The sequence below is a fragment of the Pleuronectes platessa genome, chromosome 1, assembly GCF_947347685.1.
Source record: "Pleuronectes platessa chromosome 1, fPlePla1.1, whole genome shotgun sequence".
Lineage (NCBI taxonomy): Eukaryota > Metazoa > Chordata > Actinopteri > Pleuronectiformes > Pleuronectidae > Pleuronectes > Pleuronectes platessa.
In genome coordinates this window covers 30946284-30964571 of record NC_070626.1, presented here as the reverse complement: position 1 = coordinate 30964571, position 18288 = coordinate 30946284, and the positions used below count along the sequence as shown (strand labels likewise).

Below are 18288 nucleotides of genomic sequence, written 5' to 3'. Positions count from 1 at the left end.
AAGTCTTTTTATTAAGCAACAAAAGGCTGAAACTTATTCTGGTCTCTGCTAAGAGTCTGGCAACTTTACAAATATCTTGTTCAACCACACGTCTCACTCTCAAGTCTTGTGACGGCTGGGTTGTTGCAGGAAGACGGAGGTGGATACATGAGTGAGAGTCGGAAAGAGGAGTTTGAATTTCACTGAGAAAAACTATTGTGGCTGAATAGCATTTAATTCCTCATCCCTACTTGTTTGACTTGACTTCACTTGTTACGGACGAGGAGTTCCAACAAATTGAAGTGCAAACGAGGAGAGAGAGAGGCAACGAGCTGCTGGTGGCACAGAAAAACTATTTGAGTCTTATATCGGTGAAAAAAATTACTTTAAGTGGAGATTTCATGGATTGTCGCAGTTGCCCCATAATATTATATTGTAGTCACAGCAAACTGCAGAGATGAGCTTCAGGACCGATTCCAAAAGTACCATTAACTGACATACTCACATATAAATATACACGTTCAGGTTAATATCCACAAATCCACAATTATGTTTCTTTAACCATGAATTAATTTCAGTACCTTTACGAGATAGACTTTGCATGCACCAACGTAGTCATACAGCAGGCCATCGAACGTCCTGTAGTGGCGATCTCCGTAAGCCGTGCACATGGACGGACACGGACGAAACACACACTGGAACGTCCCATGCTGGCAAACACTACAAAGAAATAGAGTGATTCAGCATCAACTTGTTCCCACTTAGCAAGAGGACTCTTTTTTTCCACATCTAATGGCCTCCCTTTGTCCCACGACTCGGCAGAAAAGCGTCCGGTGAATCGTCACAGTTCTGAATCACTGAGCTATTAGTCTGTCATCTACGTCTTCTTCTCTGGCTTGAAGAAGAAATGGGAGAGTGACTGGGATCACTGGGAGAGTGTTTCCTTTCACCAGTGATGAACAGTGTGAAGCAGAGGGAATCAAAGAGTCATAACAAGGGGTTGCTCTGTTTTCCAGCTCCTTTTTATGTTTTCCTGTGCTGTGATAACAGAGAATTATGAATATCAGGTGACCACTGCTGCGGTCAGAATCTATCTCAGTACTCATCGCCCCAACAATCTGACTTTGATGAATTAGCACAGAGGATGAGATTTGACAGACATAGTTGGAAGATGAGGGAAAATCTAATTAGAGTTCTGAGGTAAAGATGAAGACCTTCAGCAAAAAGGAAGAAAAACATAGTGTATAAAAACTTGATCTGATTTATTTCCACAAACACTTGAACGTACCACTGATGGCAGGGGGAGGAGACTCTGTCGCCGGGGTAATACTCCTTTCCCTTCCACAGACAGGGGCAGGCTGCAGGTTCGAAACACTCGTCTCCATGTTTCAGGAAGCTGGGAGCAGGAACACAGATGGAGTTCAGGATAAAATGGTCTCACAGCTTTGTGATTTCGAAAATTGAAGTTGGATGTTTTGGTCTGAGATCGACACCTGTGATTATTTATGAATATCCCTTCTGGGGCTAACAACAACTTCCTTCGCAGGAGAAATGATTTGGTCATTTGTTCTGACACCAGCAAATGCATGCATATTTTCATGGGTTTAAACAATGAAACATTTAATCTTTAAAGGTTCAGTGTGTAGGAGTTAGTGACATCTAGTGGTGAAGTGTCATGTTGCAGCTGCTTATTAGTCTTTTGATAAATCAACAAGTGACTGGAAAACCCGAGACACAAGTTTGGGTTCGGTCAACGTTGGTGTCATTTCCACCACGAAGCTTAATCACGTAGATTCAGGCCACTGGACACAATCGGATTTTACCATAAAAAAAAATTGTAGCCACCGATAAAATCATTTAAACACAAGGACCAAAGATAAGAGGAACGTGTGGTTCCACCAGAAGATCTGATATATAAAACCCCTTAATGAGCTGTTGGCTGAGGACAGAGCCTTATAACTCAGTGCTCTCTAACGTGAAGATATGGACTCGTACCGATGTAATTATGTAAGAACTACGTTCTAATAACACAATCATCATTTTGTGTCCATCTCTTCTATGAGGACCGTCCTTTGCCAACAGAACGACAGAGGTCGAACGATGCCGGGAGCTGAGAGCGAGTTCCAGGGGATTCGCCTGCGGATCAAAAGCCGGAACACTCGTTCGCCACATGAGAAAACCAGACGATTAGGATTCTCAGAGATAGAGAGAGAAGCCGTCTTTGTGCCGATCCCTTCATTTGCTTTCCACTCCGCGAGACGAAGCCGATAAGCATCTTGTAATAACCAGGGTCGAGCTACATGCACTGGACAATGAGGTGACACACTGAATGGTCCCGCCACAAACTTCAGGCTCATCGGAGTAGAGTTGCACAGCAGATAAAACGGCGTTAACAGCTTCCTTTAACCTGCCGCCAAGCTAGGGTATCAATTACTCTGATCAGAGATTCTGAAATCACTCCCCTTCCCGATCCACTTGCACATTATGAATAAATCCTCGTAAACACGGCTCTCATTTTGAACTCAATCCTATCGGACGACGTATAGGTGTCGGGGGAAGATGTATTTGCGTTGTGCGGTGACTGGCGGCCGGGTGGAGCAGTGCGTTGAACACAGCCTGGGGCGTATCCGGTATCAGGTTTTTCAGGACTCACTGGAGATCAGAGGTTCAATCACATGAGATAATAAAAGTGGAGGGTGTCACATGACTGTTGACGGAGTTCAATGTTTCACGGATGCCGTAACAGTGACGTAAACAAAATGTTTAATTTGATAAGTTGGTGTTAATTATAAAAACAAGTGGGAAACGAAAAATAATTCAAAAAGTTGAGTTAGTTGAGTGTAACTACAAATCTTAAGTTGGGTTTACTTATTTACTATTATTACATATTTATATTATACATTTTTTTGATTTCGCATAACTTTGTTGAACATTTTGTGAAGTTGTTCACAAGATACAAATGAGTGGAATTAACTTAAGTTTAAATTAAACAAGTAACTCTGACTTAACCCATATGGACCACATGCAACACATGCGTGTATGTACCTTTAAGACCTGTGAGATGAAATGGATTTCAGTAAATAAAGATGGACGACGCATCTCCACTTACTGAGATTATTTTGAAATGAAGCCAGAATATGATATGAACATTAACACTGCCATCTTGTGCCAAAGACGTAATCAGAGTCTGCACAGCAGTGATCGATGATGGAGCCTCGACCAATCTGGACTCAGTCTCAGCTGTCAATAATTTATCGTTTGCAGATCCAGGATATAGAAATATTTACTTTCTACTTTGTTTTTATAGTTTGGTTCATGTCCCATCTGCTGACATGGGGGAGGGGTTTATAACCTATACGGCAGCCAGCCACCAGGGGGCGATCGAGACGCTCTGGTTTCACTTTCGGGAGCTAACATTTCAACCGTCTTCTCTCTAATCAATGGTCTGTATTTGTTTGGAAGTTGCCCACAATCAGGCAGACGGCAGATTTTTATTTGTCGTATGTTCACTCTGTAGCTAAAACCAAATCCCGATATGCTGCGTGTTTCTGTGCTGCACCTGAAACTTCAGGTTCATGCGAGTTCAGTCGGACTAATTGACACAGAACGAGGAATGACTTAATGAAAGCGTTTTGATCATAAACAAAGTGTTTCATTGTTAATGAAAACACGATGAGTTCTCCTGTCAGCACCGCAGCTTATTATTTCCCCCCCGAGGGTTTAAAGGTCCAGTGTGGAAGATGTAGAGGAAAGATTCAGGTAGAAGTGAATATAAAATAATCCTAGTGATGTTTTCCCAAGTGTGGGGCAAGGGGTGTTCACCTGCAACATGACACTTGACCACTAGATGTCACTAAATCTTACTCACTGAACCTTTAAAGTCCGGCTGCAGAGTCTGAGTTTGAATTTTTCTGACGTCACAATCGGCTGATCCGCAATGAACCTTTAAGTCGCCCCCCCGGTCACTGCTCTTATTAGCGCTGCTGTCATCAGGGGGCGTCCGGGCTGAATGAAACCTCTGTGTCCATATTTACCACAAAATTACTCACAAGCTATCGTGTTTCAGGCCGTTATTAAACACACGCTGCACCGTGGATGTCGGAGTTCAGAGTTTGTGGTTCCCGTCAACGCAAAGGTTGTCGTGCTGTAAGTGGATTAAATGAGTCGGACCAGTGAGGTCGACTGGGGTGACGCAGGGTGGAGATGACAACGAGGCGTCGGCACCAGAATGACCTTTTCCTCTGTGTCAGCTGGTTTCATGATGTCAGACGATAACTGCTGCTATTCATAGAGGTGTAGAGGGAACTTCAGTGTGGATTTATTTAAGGAGATAAGTTTCATATTCACCTTTACATATATAAACTTTAAGTGATAGTTTTAATTCAATAATAAATATAATATGTCTTTCAAATATTGACAATGCAGGAGATTTAAAAAAAAAATGTAGACTATAGTCTTCTTGCAAACTCCCAATTAATATTGTAATAAATGTGTGGTAAATTATTATAATTGTAAATACGATTCCTGCCTTTTTCTTTTAATTGTGTTCAGAAGATTGTTTTGAATTTCAATCATTTGTACTTTGTGTGTTGTTCTTTTCAAGTGAAGTGAAAGGTTAAGAATATCGGTCATGACACACTGTGCTGAGTGTGCATTAGTGTCCAGGCCCTGAATCAGCCGAACAAAAGACCAGTGTTGTCTGTCCTGCTGCAGAGATACCATCAGCTATATAATCTGTGCAAAAGTGTCATAAACTAGGAAACGTTTAAACCGCCCCCGGCCTGTTCATCTTCTAATCTCGATGACTCTTGGTTGATGTCACAGAATGAAACCACTTAACCCTCTTTTCAGGCCGAGCGCCAGAAGCGATTAGAGGGATCAGATGACCGTGATCTACTCTGGGATGTCCGTCCACCTCACCTGATGGCTTTAGGGACTTTTGTCCACCACAGATGATCCGGAGACGGTTTAAAAATATGTCTTTGCAGCGATAAACATGTTACTTCAGATATTAAAGATAATGTGTGAGGTTCTTGTTCTTTCTTTAGAACTTTGACACTTTTCTAACCAACCTGAACAATTTCAAACAAATGAATCAACTTGTGAAATCAGACTCGTTGGATGAAACTACAGGACAGTTTTGCAAGAAGACTTAAAATGACAGGACATCAAAACAATAATGCAGATCATGACTTCTGCTGAGAACACGCTACCTGAGAACACGCTAAGGATGTAGCACACATGATGAGAATGGAGCTCATTCATTAGTGCATTAGAATGTGACGTGAGTTGTGTTATAGGTTTTTGTAAAAGATAAAATTGAAAAGGTAAATGTGTTTTGATTAATAAATAAAAATATACCTGGTTTTAATTGTTAAATCTAAAAGCTGGTCGTGCATTGGAAAACATTTTTTTGCCAGTGATTCAAATATTTGTCATCATGCAGTAAAAATAAATTGAACCATAATAGTGAGACTTCAGTTTGACTAAATCATTTCACTGAAATATTCTGTGGGCGCCCAAAATGACCTGTAGGACGTCACTCACCCGGGGGGGCAGGAGCATCCGGCCACGCAGGGCTCGTGTGCAGAGCAGGTGAGGTTCAGCAGGTAGGACTCACAGGTGCGCTCACAGGCCACGCCCCTTCCCGGCAGAAGGCCGTCCCCCCCCTCCGAGCAGTTCAGGTGGAGTTGACCAGCCGGACACAACCCGTCTGCAGGAGGTGAAGCAGGAGGAGAAGTTAGCACAAGTTTTATGCACCTGTTGTTTCTTCTATAAACACACAAATGCTCCATTCCAATTAAAATTGTTATATTATTAAGAATTACAAAAGGTTGTTTTAAATGAGTAACTTACCACTGTCTTCTGTTTGAGACACCAGTTTACCGTTTAGACAGAGCCTGCAGGAGCACAGAGATGAAGGTCAACACGGAAAACCACATGTGAAGAGGATTCAGGAATTCACATGACGTTAAATACAGCAACTGGGACAAAACCAATACCAGGAGAATATTATGAAATCAGAGGAGGACATTCAGACTCTCAAGGGGATGAACCTTGTTTATTTGAATGACTCCTCTAAGTGAAGCTCTGGATAAACCAAAAGTGGGTGACACTTCATTCCATGGGTCAGGTATTTTCTAGAAAATTTCCCAGAAACTTTTTCTAAAATAAGCTTGAAATCATCAGTCATGAGGATATCGAGGGAAATTGATACCTCATTAAATCATTTTTATAAGGGAATTAAAATAACTCTTGGTGGCTATAAAGTACCTGCTCCATGCATATGGTTGTAAATTAACATGAACGTGGGGACGGACCAAAAGAAAGAACATACATCATTACTTTCCTGTATCTTTACATAAACAAGTTATATTTATGTTCTATTAAACCTTAAACCTCGTGTTTGTCCTGATTTGACCACATATCTCAACAACCACTCATTCAAACACAGAAGCAGAGAGAGGATGGAAAATACCAGTTAAGAAAATAGTCGTCGGGGAGGAGGAGGAGGAGGAGGAGGAGGAGGAGGAGAAGGAGGAGGAAGAGGAGGAGAATCTTACTGAACACCTGCAGACGTCATGATCACATCACCCGGCTCGTAATCTGCTCCGAGGAAACTGCAGGGACACTCGCTCCTGAAAACACAACACAAACACACTCAGAAACACACAAACACACAACTGCAACAGATCACACGCGCGAGAGGAAAATGGGAAAATCCACAGAATACGACCTTTACGAATCTCAGTATGAGCTCAACATGGTAGAAAATTAAGAAAAATTTTCTCCTGGCAAGACATGCGCCGCAAAAACACACAAAGCAACAAACATGTTGCAAATACACGCAACACAAATACATGCAGAAACATACTGCAGGTTACAAAGGTGACAAAAGTGTTTCAAGCGGACATAAAAAGGGATCGCTATTATTTTTTTTACCATAAATAAAATTGGGGATTTCTCTGAGTTTGAACATTGTGTGAAACATTCAGAATCAACACAATATTTAACATATGTTAAGTTGGTTTTAGACATTTTAATGACCAATTGTTACACATTATGTCTTGAAGATGTTCGAAGTTCAGGCTTTATAATAAGATCTTTTGAAAAATTCTAAAGTGCACATCTGTCTTTGGGTGACGTCAACGAAACACAGCTCAGTTTGTGCGTTACTGTGTGAAGACTCATGTTAAAGACGGCTTTGTGTTACCTTAAACAGAGCATTATGGGTAAGTGGACAAATAAGCAGGATTTAGGAGGTGAACTCAGTGAGCGAGGTGTCGAGTCCTCCTTTAAAAAACTCCTTATTCAGACAAAGTTTGTGTTAAGAGATTAAAAATGACATGTACCGTGTGGTAAACTGTCTGAAAGCCTTTGTGACATATAGGCCATCGGCACACATCGGCCTCTGTACCACAAATTCTTTCTCACTGGTTATCAGGTATCTGTGTGGTCCCTGCTCCAAGTGGGAATGAAAGGGGGGTTTCACGGTGGATTCCTTGATGTAACTCGATCACATGGTAAGTAAGGCACCGCGCCGCCCGAGGATGTAAAACCTGCTGCATTTAAGAGGAATTAAGCCGCATGTCTACAGGGCAGAGCGGAGCTGAAAGGGGGGGGGGGGGGGGGCACGATAACCCAGGTCTGCAGCAGAGACACAACTCTTCCCACTTAAAGGCTGACCTAGACGTCAGAGCAGATACAAATATCACTCTGAGAGGACTTGTCGGCTGGAGTGCCATTTAACAGGACTCACAAGCTCACAACACTTGGCCCCTGAGTCCCTCCTGCCTCCTGCTTCCTGCTTCCTGCGGGTGGTTGATATAAAAATGCTTGATATGACTCGACATCGGTCTTTGTGTTTGTTGAGATTGAATGTTTTTTGGACCGAATAAAAATTCCTACAAACCACTACAGTGAAAATGCGTATATAATGTACATATTCAACATTTTTTACTTTTATTCTATCGCCTTTTTTCCTTAGTCTCTTGTCTGCCTCAGTCTGAGCTGCCTGCTGCTGTTACAACTCAATTTCCCTGGTGTGTGGATCTATAAAGTTTTATCTTATCTTAGCTTGTATACAAAGCCTCAAATATGTATCTTTGTCATAAGGGTTAGATTTCATCTCATTATCATTCCCATTCAGAAACGTTTTACTCCCTAATATCAGTATCAACCTCCAAAACCTTGTATCTGTCAGGCTCTGCTCCATTAATTAAAAAAATCTGTTATAGTAAATATGGCTGTATCTCTCTCCTGGTGTGGCAGACCTCCTCAGCCTCTTCATCCTTCTCCTCATCCTCACCTGTGCACACAGGTGAGTGTGCGGTGGTTGTAGAAGGATCCCTCGGGACAGACGCAGCCCTCCTCACACTCGTCTCCACAGCGCTGAGGGACGGACAGGGAGGAGCAGCGGCGCTGGCAGGAAGACACACAGGTTCCATACTGCATGGTGGAGGGACAGGGGACGTCTGCACAGAGAGACAGGGGCTTTATATTTCCATATATCTATCTATCTATCTATTTATCTATCTATCTATCTATCTACCATCTCTCCATCTCTCCATCTATCTATCTATCTATCTATCTATCTATCTATCTATCTATCTATCTTCCTGTCTATCAGTCCATCGATCCATCCATCTATCTATCTATCTATCTATCTATCTATCTATCTATCTATCTATCCACCAATCTATCTATCTATCTATCTATCTATCTATCTATCTATCTATCTATCTATCTATCTATCTATCTATCTTCCTATCTATCAATCCATCGATCCATCTATCTATCTATCTATCTATCTATCTATCTATCTATCAATCCACCAATCTATCTATCTATCTATCTATCTATCTATCTATCTATCAATCCACCAATCTATCTATCTATCTATCTATCTATCTATCTATCTATCTATCTATCTATCTATATATATATATCTGTCTGTCTATCTATCTATCTATCCATCTATATACCATCTATCCATCTCTCCATCTATCTATCTATCTATCTATCTATCTATCTATCTATCTATCTATCTATCTATCTATCAATCCACCAATCTATCTATCTATCTATTTATCTATCTATCTATCTATCTACCATCTCTCCATCTCTCCATCTATCTATCTATCTATCTATCTATCTATCCATCGATCCATCTATCTATCTATCTTCCTATCTATCAATCCATCGATCCATCTATCTATTTATCTACAGTGCCTTGCATAAGTATTCACCCCCTTTGGACTTTTCTACATTTTGTCATGGTATAACCACAGATTAAAATGTATTTCATCGTGAGTTTATGTAATGGACCAACACAAAATAGTGCATCATTTGGAAGTGGGGGGATATATTACATGGATTTCACAATTATTTACAAATAAAAATCCGAAAAGTGTTGAGTGCATATGTATTCACCCCCTTTACTGTGAAACCCCTAACAAAGATCTGGTGCGACCAATTGCATTCACAAGTCACATTTGCAAGTCACATAATTAGTAAATAGGGTCCACCTGTCTGCAATTTAATCTCAGTATAAATACACCTGTTCTGTGACGGACTCAGAGTTTGTTGGAGATCATTACTGAACAAACAGCATCATGAAGACCAAGGAGCTCACCAAACAGGTCAGGGATAAAGTTGTGGAGAAATATGAAGCAGGGTTAGGTTATAAAAAAATATCCAGAGCTTTGAACATCTCTCTGAGCACCATAAAATCCATCATAAGAAAATGGAAAGAATATGGCACAACCGCAAACCTACCAAGAGGAGGCCGTCCACCCAAACTGAAGAGTCGGACAAGGAGAAAATTAATCAGAGAAGCAACCAGGAGGCCCATGGTTACTCTGGAGGAGTTGCAGAGATCCACAGCTGAGGTGGGAGAATCTGTCCACAGGACAACTATTAGTCGTCTACTCCACAAATCTGGCCTTTATGGAAGAGTGGCAAGAAGAAAGCCATTGTTGAAAGGGATCCATAAAAAATCCCGTTTGGAGTTTGCCAGAAGCCATGTGGGAGACACAGCAAACATGTGGAAGAAGGTGCTCTGGTCAGATGAGACCAAAATTGAACTTTTTGGCCTCAATGCAAAACGCTATGTGTGGCGAAAACCCAACACTGCCCATCACCCTGAGCACACCATCCCAACAGTGAAACATGGTGGTGGTAGCATCATGCTGTGGGGATGCTTCTCTTCAGCAGGTACAGGCAAACTGGTCAGAATAGAGGGAAAGATGGATGGAGCCAAATACAGGGAAATCCTTGAAGAAAATCTGATGCAGTCTGCAAAAGACTTGAGACTGGGGCGGAGGTTCATCTTCCAGCAGGACAATGACCCTAAACATACAGCCAGAGCTACAAAGGAATGGTTTGGATTAAAGAATGTTAATGTCTTAAAATGGCCCAGTCAAAGCCCAGACCTCAATCCAATAGAGAATCTATGGCAAGACTTGAAGATTGCGGTTCACAGACGGTCTCCATCCAATCTGACTGAGCTTCATCTTTTTTGCCAAGAAGAATGGACAAACCTTTCCATCTCTAGATGTGCAAAGCTGGTAGAGACATACCCCAAAAGACTTGCAGCTGGAATTGCAGCGAAAGGGAGTTCTACCAAGTATTGACACAGGGGGGTGAATACTTATGCACCCAACAGATGTCAACTTTTTTGTTCTCATTATTGTTTGTGTCACAATAAAATTTATTTTGCACCTCCAAAGTACTATGCATGTTTTGTTGATCAAACGGGAAAAAGTTTATTTAAGTCTATTTGAATTCCAGTTAGTAACAGTACATAATGGGAAAAAGTCCAAGGGGGGTGAATACTTATGCAAGGCACTGTATCTATCTATCTATCCATCTATCTATCTATCTATCTATCTATCTATCTATCTATCTATCCATCTATCTATCTATCTATCTATCTCTCCATCTATCAGCTGACCACTCACCACAGTCGGTAACGTGTGATCTGAAGTCGATGATGACGGAGAACCGTCGGCAGTGTCGAGCGTAGTGGGCGAGGGCGGAGCAGAGACAGGGCGTCCCACACTTACATGTGTCTGAGCGACACTGCTGATGGAACGCTGTGGGACTCAGGTACTCGTGGCAGGAGGAGAACAGATCCTGGTTCAGGATGTCACACATCCCAGAGGCGTAGGTCACTGAGCAGGAACACATCACGTTACAGGTGAAACAAACACAGAACATTTATTAAATATCATATTGTTGAGTCATTTGTCACTGAGCTCGCTCAGTGTTCAACGTGACCAGCTGTGTTTGTTAGCTGAGCAGCAGCTGCAGACAAAAGACAGTTTAGTATTTGTTGAAGAACTGTAAATAAACTGTATCTGTTAAATGTACCATTATCAAAATCATTGAATTGTTAATTTATAAGAAAAATTAAGAATCTGCATCTTAAAAAGGGCAAATTCTGTGGGTTAACAGATCAAACCATTCTGTTCAAATCACACATAGAGGATTTTTCCATTTCTACCTGATAATAAGAAGTTATCTCCCTTTTACAGTTTTTCTCCATTGCTTTGGCTTATTTCACGAAACAGAAATGACATTCTCAAAACAACACGTGCAAACCTCCAAACCACTGGGTACTTGTTCACAACAGATTGGAATATCTCATTCCTTTAATCAAATTTCAATTGTATTAGCACATCCTTGCAATGACAAGTACAATTTCCAACAGCTTGCACAAATTTCAAATGATTTATAACACCTTTGCAAACGGTTAGGTACAACTTCCTTCAGTTAGCACAATTACCAATTGAATATATATTCTCAGTCAAGTGGTTGTTCTCTGCAGAACATGTTGGCATAATTTCATTGTTTACATCATCACCTGCACAATAGTTCACTCCACGGTCAAAATCGTACAGGCACATAATACCATGAAAATCATCATGGTATATACTGTAATAAGGATATCTTGGATCATCGGCTTAATTTTCTGTTGCAACTAGAACTTTAGTAATCAAGGTTGAGTTTCACACATCTGATCACCAGTCACACAGGAAGTTTACAGTTTGTCTCAATTGCTTTGGCTCATTTCACGAAACAGAAATGACATTCTCAGAGCTCTCAGTGCAATTGGCAAAATTCGTGCCATTATGACCTTTTGAAGGTGATCTATGTAGTTGTGCTGAACCATATGGGCTATTTTGCCAATTGCACTTAGAGCTCTGAGAATGTCATATGTGTTTCGTGAAATGAGCCAAAGCAATGGAGAAAAACTGTAAAACCCAACTTTCTCTGCGGTGGAAGAGTTTGAGTGGAGAAACTGACCGGCCTGCTGGTGTGTGTCACAGGGGTCGAGCGGAGGCGTGGTCAGACTGTGAGAACACGCCGACGAGACTCTCCAGGCGTTTCCAAACAGCTGTGGAGTGCTTTCTATCATCCCTGACGGAGATCTGCAGGAGGGACAGAGCACACGGTTGAATATTAATACACCAAAACAGATATTTACACCAATCTGTGGCTCCAACAGTCAGAAATTCTCCTTCTGACGTGTGCAACTGCAGTTACGAGTGTATTATTTAGCATGTTTGTGCTTTTCTCTGCTGTGTTTTTAGGGTTTACATATTCTTATCCACCTCTGTAGGCGTATTTATCCAAACGGATGTTTTTCCTGTTCCTAAATGAGGGATTCCTGTAAACACTTCTCATTCGGACTGTCCTTTTCAACAGAGACCAGGATTGTGTCTGTAATTGAAGAGGTCCAATGAGAGCAACCTGCTGATACTCATTTCGAGCTAGTCCACAAAACTGGGAGCATCTTTTTTTTTTTATTTATTTATTTGATTAGGACAGTGCACATTAATCAATATGTCAGCCAGAGCATCAATATAAATATGCCGGAGTTAGCTTAATTGCTAATTTTCATCCGTTGTCCTAAGGTCCTAATCTTGCAACCGTTTAGGACAGAAGTCAAGAGACGGAAAGCAAAACTGTTCCAGTGACTTGATTTGAAGGGAAAGCTGGAGCAGTATCAAGGAGCTAATCTGGAGAAGATTTTCCTCACAAATGTAAAATGTAGTTTCTACACCTCAGGGGCTCTGTCAGCCCCGACCTCCCGTCAGCTGGTTAACACCCGTTTGACATCGAATTTAGAATTAGAGGCTGGAGAGCACTACCTCAGTTAATGACACTGCCTGTGTTTCTATTCTGGGGCTTTGGAGATCGAGCTGTTTTAAACTCTCCTCCAAATGTTGCAGACAGACGCATCCTTCCATCGCTGAGAAACGGCCGAATCCTCCCCAGGATTCACTTTGCCTCAGTGACTAGCCAAAGACAATGGCGCTGGATAGCGAGGAGATGTCCAACGCTTGGGTATCACATAAAACTTTCTCGACGAGCCGGGGACGCCGATCAGGGAAACCTCTATTAACCAGACCGTCTCACTTCGGTTGGGCCTCCGGGTCTTCATGGGCTGGGTAGAACTGAGACACAGCCACTGACTGATTCTCCTGATGGTTTTTGGTCGATGCATGGGCCACACACAGGATCAGTCATCACAATACTTCTTGAACTTTGCAGAGTAATTCATGGATCTTGACGAAAGTCCATGAAGGGACTGTTGGGTCTCGGTGGAGGTGTAAGCTCGAAGTGATATTCTTCTCACTAATAAAACAACACTGAGTTGTAATCTTTTCATAAAATGTTAATACTGCAGCTTTTTCGGCGAAGTTAAACCTAAATAAATAATTTTAGTTTAGTTCCTTGAGTTTTTCTGTCGAGCAGCAAACGGCCACTTCAGTGATGTGTATCCATTTACAGCTGTTAGACAACATCCGCCCTTCACGCTCGTCCTTGGGACACGGTACAGTGCAGCTCCGCTAACACTCAATTCCTTGTTGAAGTGTCGAGTGGTGGCTCCTCTGGCCCGACTTAAAGAGCTGATCACTGAGCGAGGCGTTTGATGCCGAGCCGCCCGACCAGAGTGCTTTACAAAGAGAGAGAGAGAGAGAGAGAGAGAGAGAGAGCACCTAGCCATCACCTCGCCCTCTGCCTCTGTAACGGTAATGCACTCATTATCGGAGGGGGGATGGGGGGGTGGGGGGGTTAAAGAGTAGCCGACAAACACACTTACAGGAAGTCGTCCTGGATGTTTCCGTTGAAGGTGCCGCACAGCCCCACCGTGTCGTCCTTCCAGCGCTCGTCGGCCTGCAGGTAGAGACGGAACTCCTTCCAGCTGTACTGCAGACGCAGCCCGAATGATGTCTTCACCTGGAGGAACATGGACGACAGCTCCTGGATCTGGAAGACGTCTGCAGGGGACGAGATTTAAGTCAATAAAAACTCTTTATTAAAGTCTCTTGATTGATTTCTACCAAAAAATCGATTAATCTACTAATTGTTTCAGTTTAGTTTTGCATCCGTTTATCTTTCAGATTCTATTTCTTTCTTTCTTTGTCTGAAACTGTCCATTAAAGCTTCTGCATGAACAAAACCTGACACTCTAGAATATGTTTGTATCAGAGCGTGAACTGTTGTGCTTGTTGTTGTGTAATTTCCCTGTGGGACCAAAACATCAGATCAATCTCACACAGCTCAGCACAAAAGGCCGAAGACGACGTCACCACGGCGCCACAGTCATGTGACAAGTGAGTAATACTCGGAGGGAGGCCACTTTGTGTGACACAATGCAGAGAAGTGAACATTGCTGGCGGGTGATAGAAGATGAGGACGTTACCATCAGAGTACGGCAGGGAGATGCGGTACTGTGAAGCCATGAAGACCTCCCCGACATGACTCAGCGTTATCTCCGTCCTCGGATCCTCGTCGATAACCAGGTTCACCGACTGGATGCAGGCCCCGTCCAAGTTCTGCAATTGAGGACAAGACGGTGTGATGAGTGATGCTGTCATTTTTCCAGACACACAACAGGACACACACTGTGACACACACAGAAGAGTGTGTTAATGTGTTCTACTCTGTATCCTCTTGTGACAAGGAGGGACAATCACTGTATTCTTGTAGTTTTAGTGTCTGATAAGCGTCAGAACTGTGGATCTATTACCTGAAGTTCAACTCGTCTTTATTTATAAAGCTCATTTAGAACAACTTGGTTGACCAAAGTGCTTTACAAAGTAAAAGGTACAACAACAAAACAGCAATTCACATTATATCATAATACTAAGTAAAATAAAATAAAATCTGCAGGGATAATAACATTCTGAACTCGAAAAGAAGTCCGAAGAGAAGAGATGTGTTTTTAACAATGATTTGAAGTGTTAGAGAGGAGGCCGATCTAATAGAGAGGTAGTTTCTCAATATGTCTGTAAAACAAAGTCCGGAGAAAGTCCGGAGTCACTGTCCTGGACAAACAGCCCCTGAATGAAGCTGCTTTCAGACCTGAACTCCGGAGGATGTCCGGAGATCCTCCAGAGTTCAGGTCTAAAAGCAGCTTCATTCATTTTAGTTGCATATAATATATCAGATCTTAATCTCAGGACTTGTGTCACGAGCATTCAGACGAGAATCATCAGGGTAAAAAGAAACAGAGATTGTCCGAGAGTGATTCATATTTGTATGAAAACATCAACACGTGTAATTCAAACTCACTAATGTCTCTAAACTGGACTCAAACACCTCGATGAGGTTCAAACCTCGACTGGTGACTTGGCCTCGTCGCTGACAGTAAACGATCCAGCTCCATGAATCGTCTCTTTCATGAGCGGCAGGATCCTCACAGCCGTTTTAACACCCACCTCACCCGCCCCCCCCCCCCACCCCTTACCCCGTCTACTCTTCCCATCGTTCATCTCCTGTTTTCGCATAACCTTCTCTCTGTCCTGACCCCCCCCACCCCCCCACCCACCGCCTCCCTTCACCTCCCGCTGCACTACAAAGCCATGCACAGCTCTGTCACTCAGGCCAGATAAGGTAATCCTGTTCACTTGGCTGTTCGAGGTCCCGGGCCCCCGCTCTGATGAGTGCGACATCTTATATCTCGCCTCCTCCCTCTGGTTCGCCGAGCGGCTCAAAGGCTGCTGGGAAATCGGAGGAAGCTTTTCATGTTATGTCATTATCTCCCAGTTTGATCGAGACGTTTCCAGTCGTCTGAGAAGCCTCCTGGACTCAGCAGGGATTAGGGAGCAGTTAAACAACGATATGATCTACATGACGGACAAACTGCATGAAGCTGTGGAGTCCGTCCAGCAGTTTGAGGGAGCGACACAAGAGAGTCACAAGTCAGCAGTAACACTGTTAGTTGTAAGTGCAGTAACTCACGGCTCCACAGGGGGCGTTCTGGATCGTGACCGTGAACTTTCCGGAGTTTCGGCTCTTGGCGAGGACGTACTGACACGTCGCGGGAAAAGTGAAGATCCGTCCGTCAAACGACTGAAAAAACATATCACCAGTAACCGAGCACTCGCCTGCAGAGACACAAATATAGTATCAGAGGTGTATTGAAGTATGAATACTAGCATGTGTACCTAATATGAGTTTTTCTCATATTTCTTTCTCTCGTTTTCTGGCGACTTTTTACTTCTACATGCGACATTTTAACACAAATATCTGAACTTTCTGCTCCTTACGTTTTGCAAACAGGCTTGTCCCTTTTGTTTGACTGCATTAAGGAGGACGTATCTGTTTTAATCCACTGGGGTCTCCTCATGTCCTGTAGTGGGTGAATAATCCAAGTGTGCACAACGTAACATTCAAACAGCTGCAGTGGACGGGTGGAAATTCCAACAGAGCTAGTTCTAAGTGTAGGTGATGATTTTCTGATTATTTTGCCAGATTTCTTGACTTAAAGTTGGTAAAAGTTCCTCAGGAAGAAGTATCATCTTTCTTTGGTCCATAACGAACGAGCTTTCTCACTTTCTTCTTCTCCTCTTTTCCTTCCCTAGAACTAGGACGACTCCTGACGATGTGGTTTCTCCCTTCTCTGTCGCTCTTAGCATCTCCCGTTTGTAATCAATGAATCGCCTGCACCACCAATCTGTGGTGAAACCCCACCTCCCACAGAGAGAGGGCACAAACCTGGGCAGCTGTAGTCGGTGCAGTTCCACACTCCACCCGTGCACGTGCTGAAACAAAGAGCCGGTGGAGAACATGAAAGCCTGAGCTGATCACTGATAGAAGCTGGACACAGTGAGTCCAGGTGCTCAGATCTGAGGAGATTCAACACACTGCGTGGACAATACACTGATTTTGTTTTACATGCGTGATGATGACATGTGATGCAACAAACAACTGGGCTTCATTCAAATGCAAAGGAGACGAGGTTTTGTGGGAAATAATGTGTGTTAAAGCATAAAAACTATAGAATATTAAGCATCAGCAACATGTTGTACGGACGTGTCAGGGGAGAGACGTTGAACTCCTCTCACCAGTTGTTGCATTCCTCCTGCAGCGTCTGTCCGGACGGGTAGAACATGCCGTGGTACTCGCAGGGACAGTCGGTGGGCGTCACACAACCTCCGTCCTCGTAGATCAGACCTGGGGAGGAAGAACAGCCTCATGTCATCTGGAGTCAAATGTAAAACAAAGAGGAAGATGAAAGGTTTTCTGCTTATGTCTGTTGGATTGGGGGCAGATCTGGATTGAGATGTCAGGAATAACGTCGTAATTGAGGAGACAGTGATAATAATAGAAAGATAAAGTTGGACAATTGTTAAGGAAATAACAAGTTTTACTCCTGGATCCAAAATCGTCTTCAAATCTATTTGTGAATTGAAAAAAACACATTCTCCTCCATCAACGAGACGGTTTCTTCCAAGTCTGTATTGTTCTTTACTTTCCAATAGATTCCACAATCTCTATCGCTTCAAAATCTTTAATAATCTTTAATAATCTTTAATAATGTGGTGCTGATGAGGCGAGAGATTAAATATTTAATTGTCGCTGAAACTGATACAGAACTTACAACTTATATAACATTCTAACACAGGTGGATCTCCTGTAGTCCCCCTGAAATGACACAGATCCTCCATCGTAGGACACAGACTGGAAGATGAAACACTACTTTCTAGAAAGGACGAGTGGTTTGAGTAGAAACTGACCATCGGGACAGTAGCATCCGTCCAAACAGGCCAGTTTGCTGTCGATGCACGTCCGCTCCAGGCTGCAGGACTCCGGGCAGCAGCTGATGCATTCCCTGTACTGCAGACCGAGAGGACACTGCCTCGCTGGCCACAGGAGGGAAACACCACATGTGAAAAACGACTTCTGCCAAGACTGATGTTAGCACGTGAAGGGATTTGATCACGTAGCGAACACATCGACACACAAACCTACAGTGAAGATAACGTGAGAGCCTCGGAAACTGATCTCAGA

The 18288-nt window shown here is 42.8% G+C and overlaps 1 protein-coding gene across 1 annotated transcript in view; it reads right to left on the bottom strand.

Annotated features, from left to right (window-relative positions):
• otog (otogelin) overlaps positions 1-18288 on the bottom strand; it is a 53049-nt gene that overhangs the window by 24965 nt on the left and 9796 nt on the right. Inside the window, exons 13-26 of the mRNA XM_053425615.1 lie at positions 18015-18140; positions 17343-17451; positions 16993-17039; positions 16237-16382; positions 14696-14828; positions 14093-14270; positions 12289-12413; positions 10941-11153; positions 8288-8453; positions 6543-6617; positions 5836-5879; positions 5527-5692; positions 1268-1375; positions 561-699 (exon numbers count right to left, since the gene is read on the bottom strand). Coding sequence (XP_053281590.1) covers positions 561-699; positions 1268-1375; positions 5527-5692; positions 5836-5879; positions 6543-6617; positions 8288-8453; positions 10941-11153; positions 12289-12413; positions 14093-14270; positions 14696-14828; positions 16237-16382; positions 16993-17039; positions 17343-17451; positions 18015-18140 — 1775 coding nt within the window. The remainder of the gene's footprint in view (positions 1-560; positions 700-1267; positions 1376-5526; positions 5693-5835; positions 5880-6542; positions 6618-8287; positions 8454-10940; positions 11154-12288; positions 12414-14092; positions 14271-14695; positions 14829-16236; positions 16383-16992; positions 17040-17342; positions 17452-18014; positions 18141-18288) is intronic.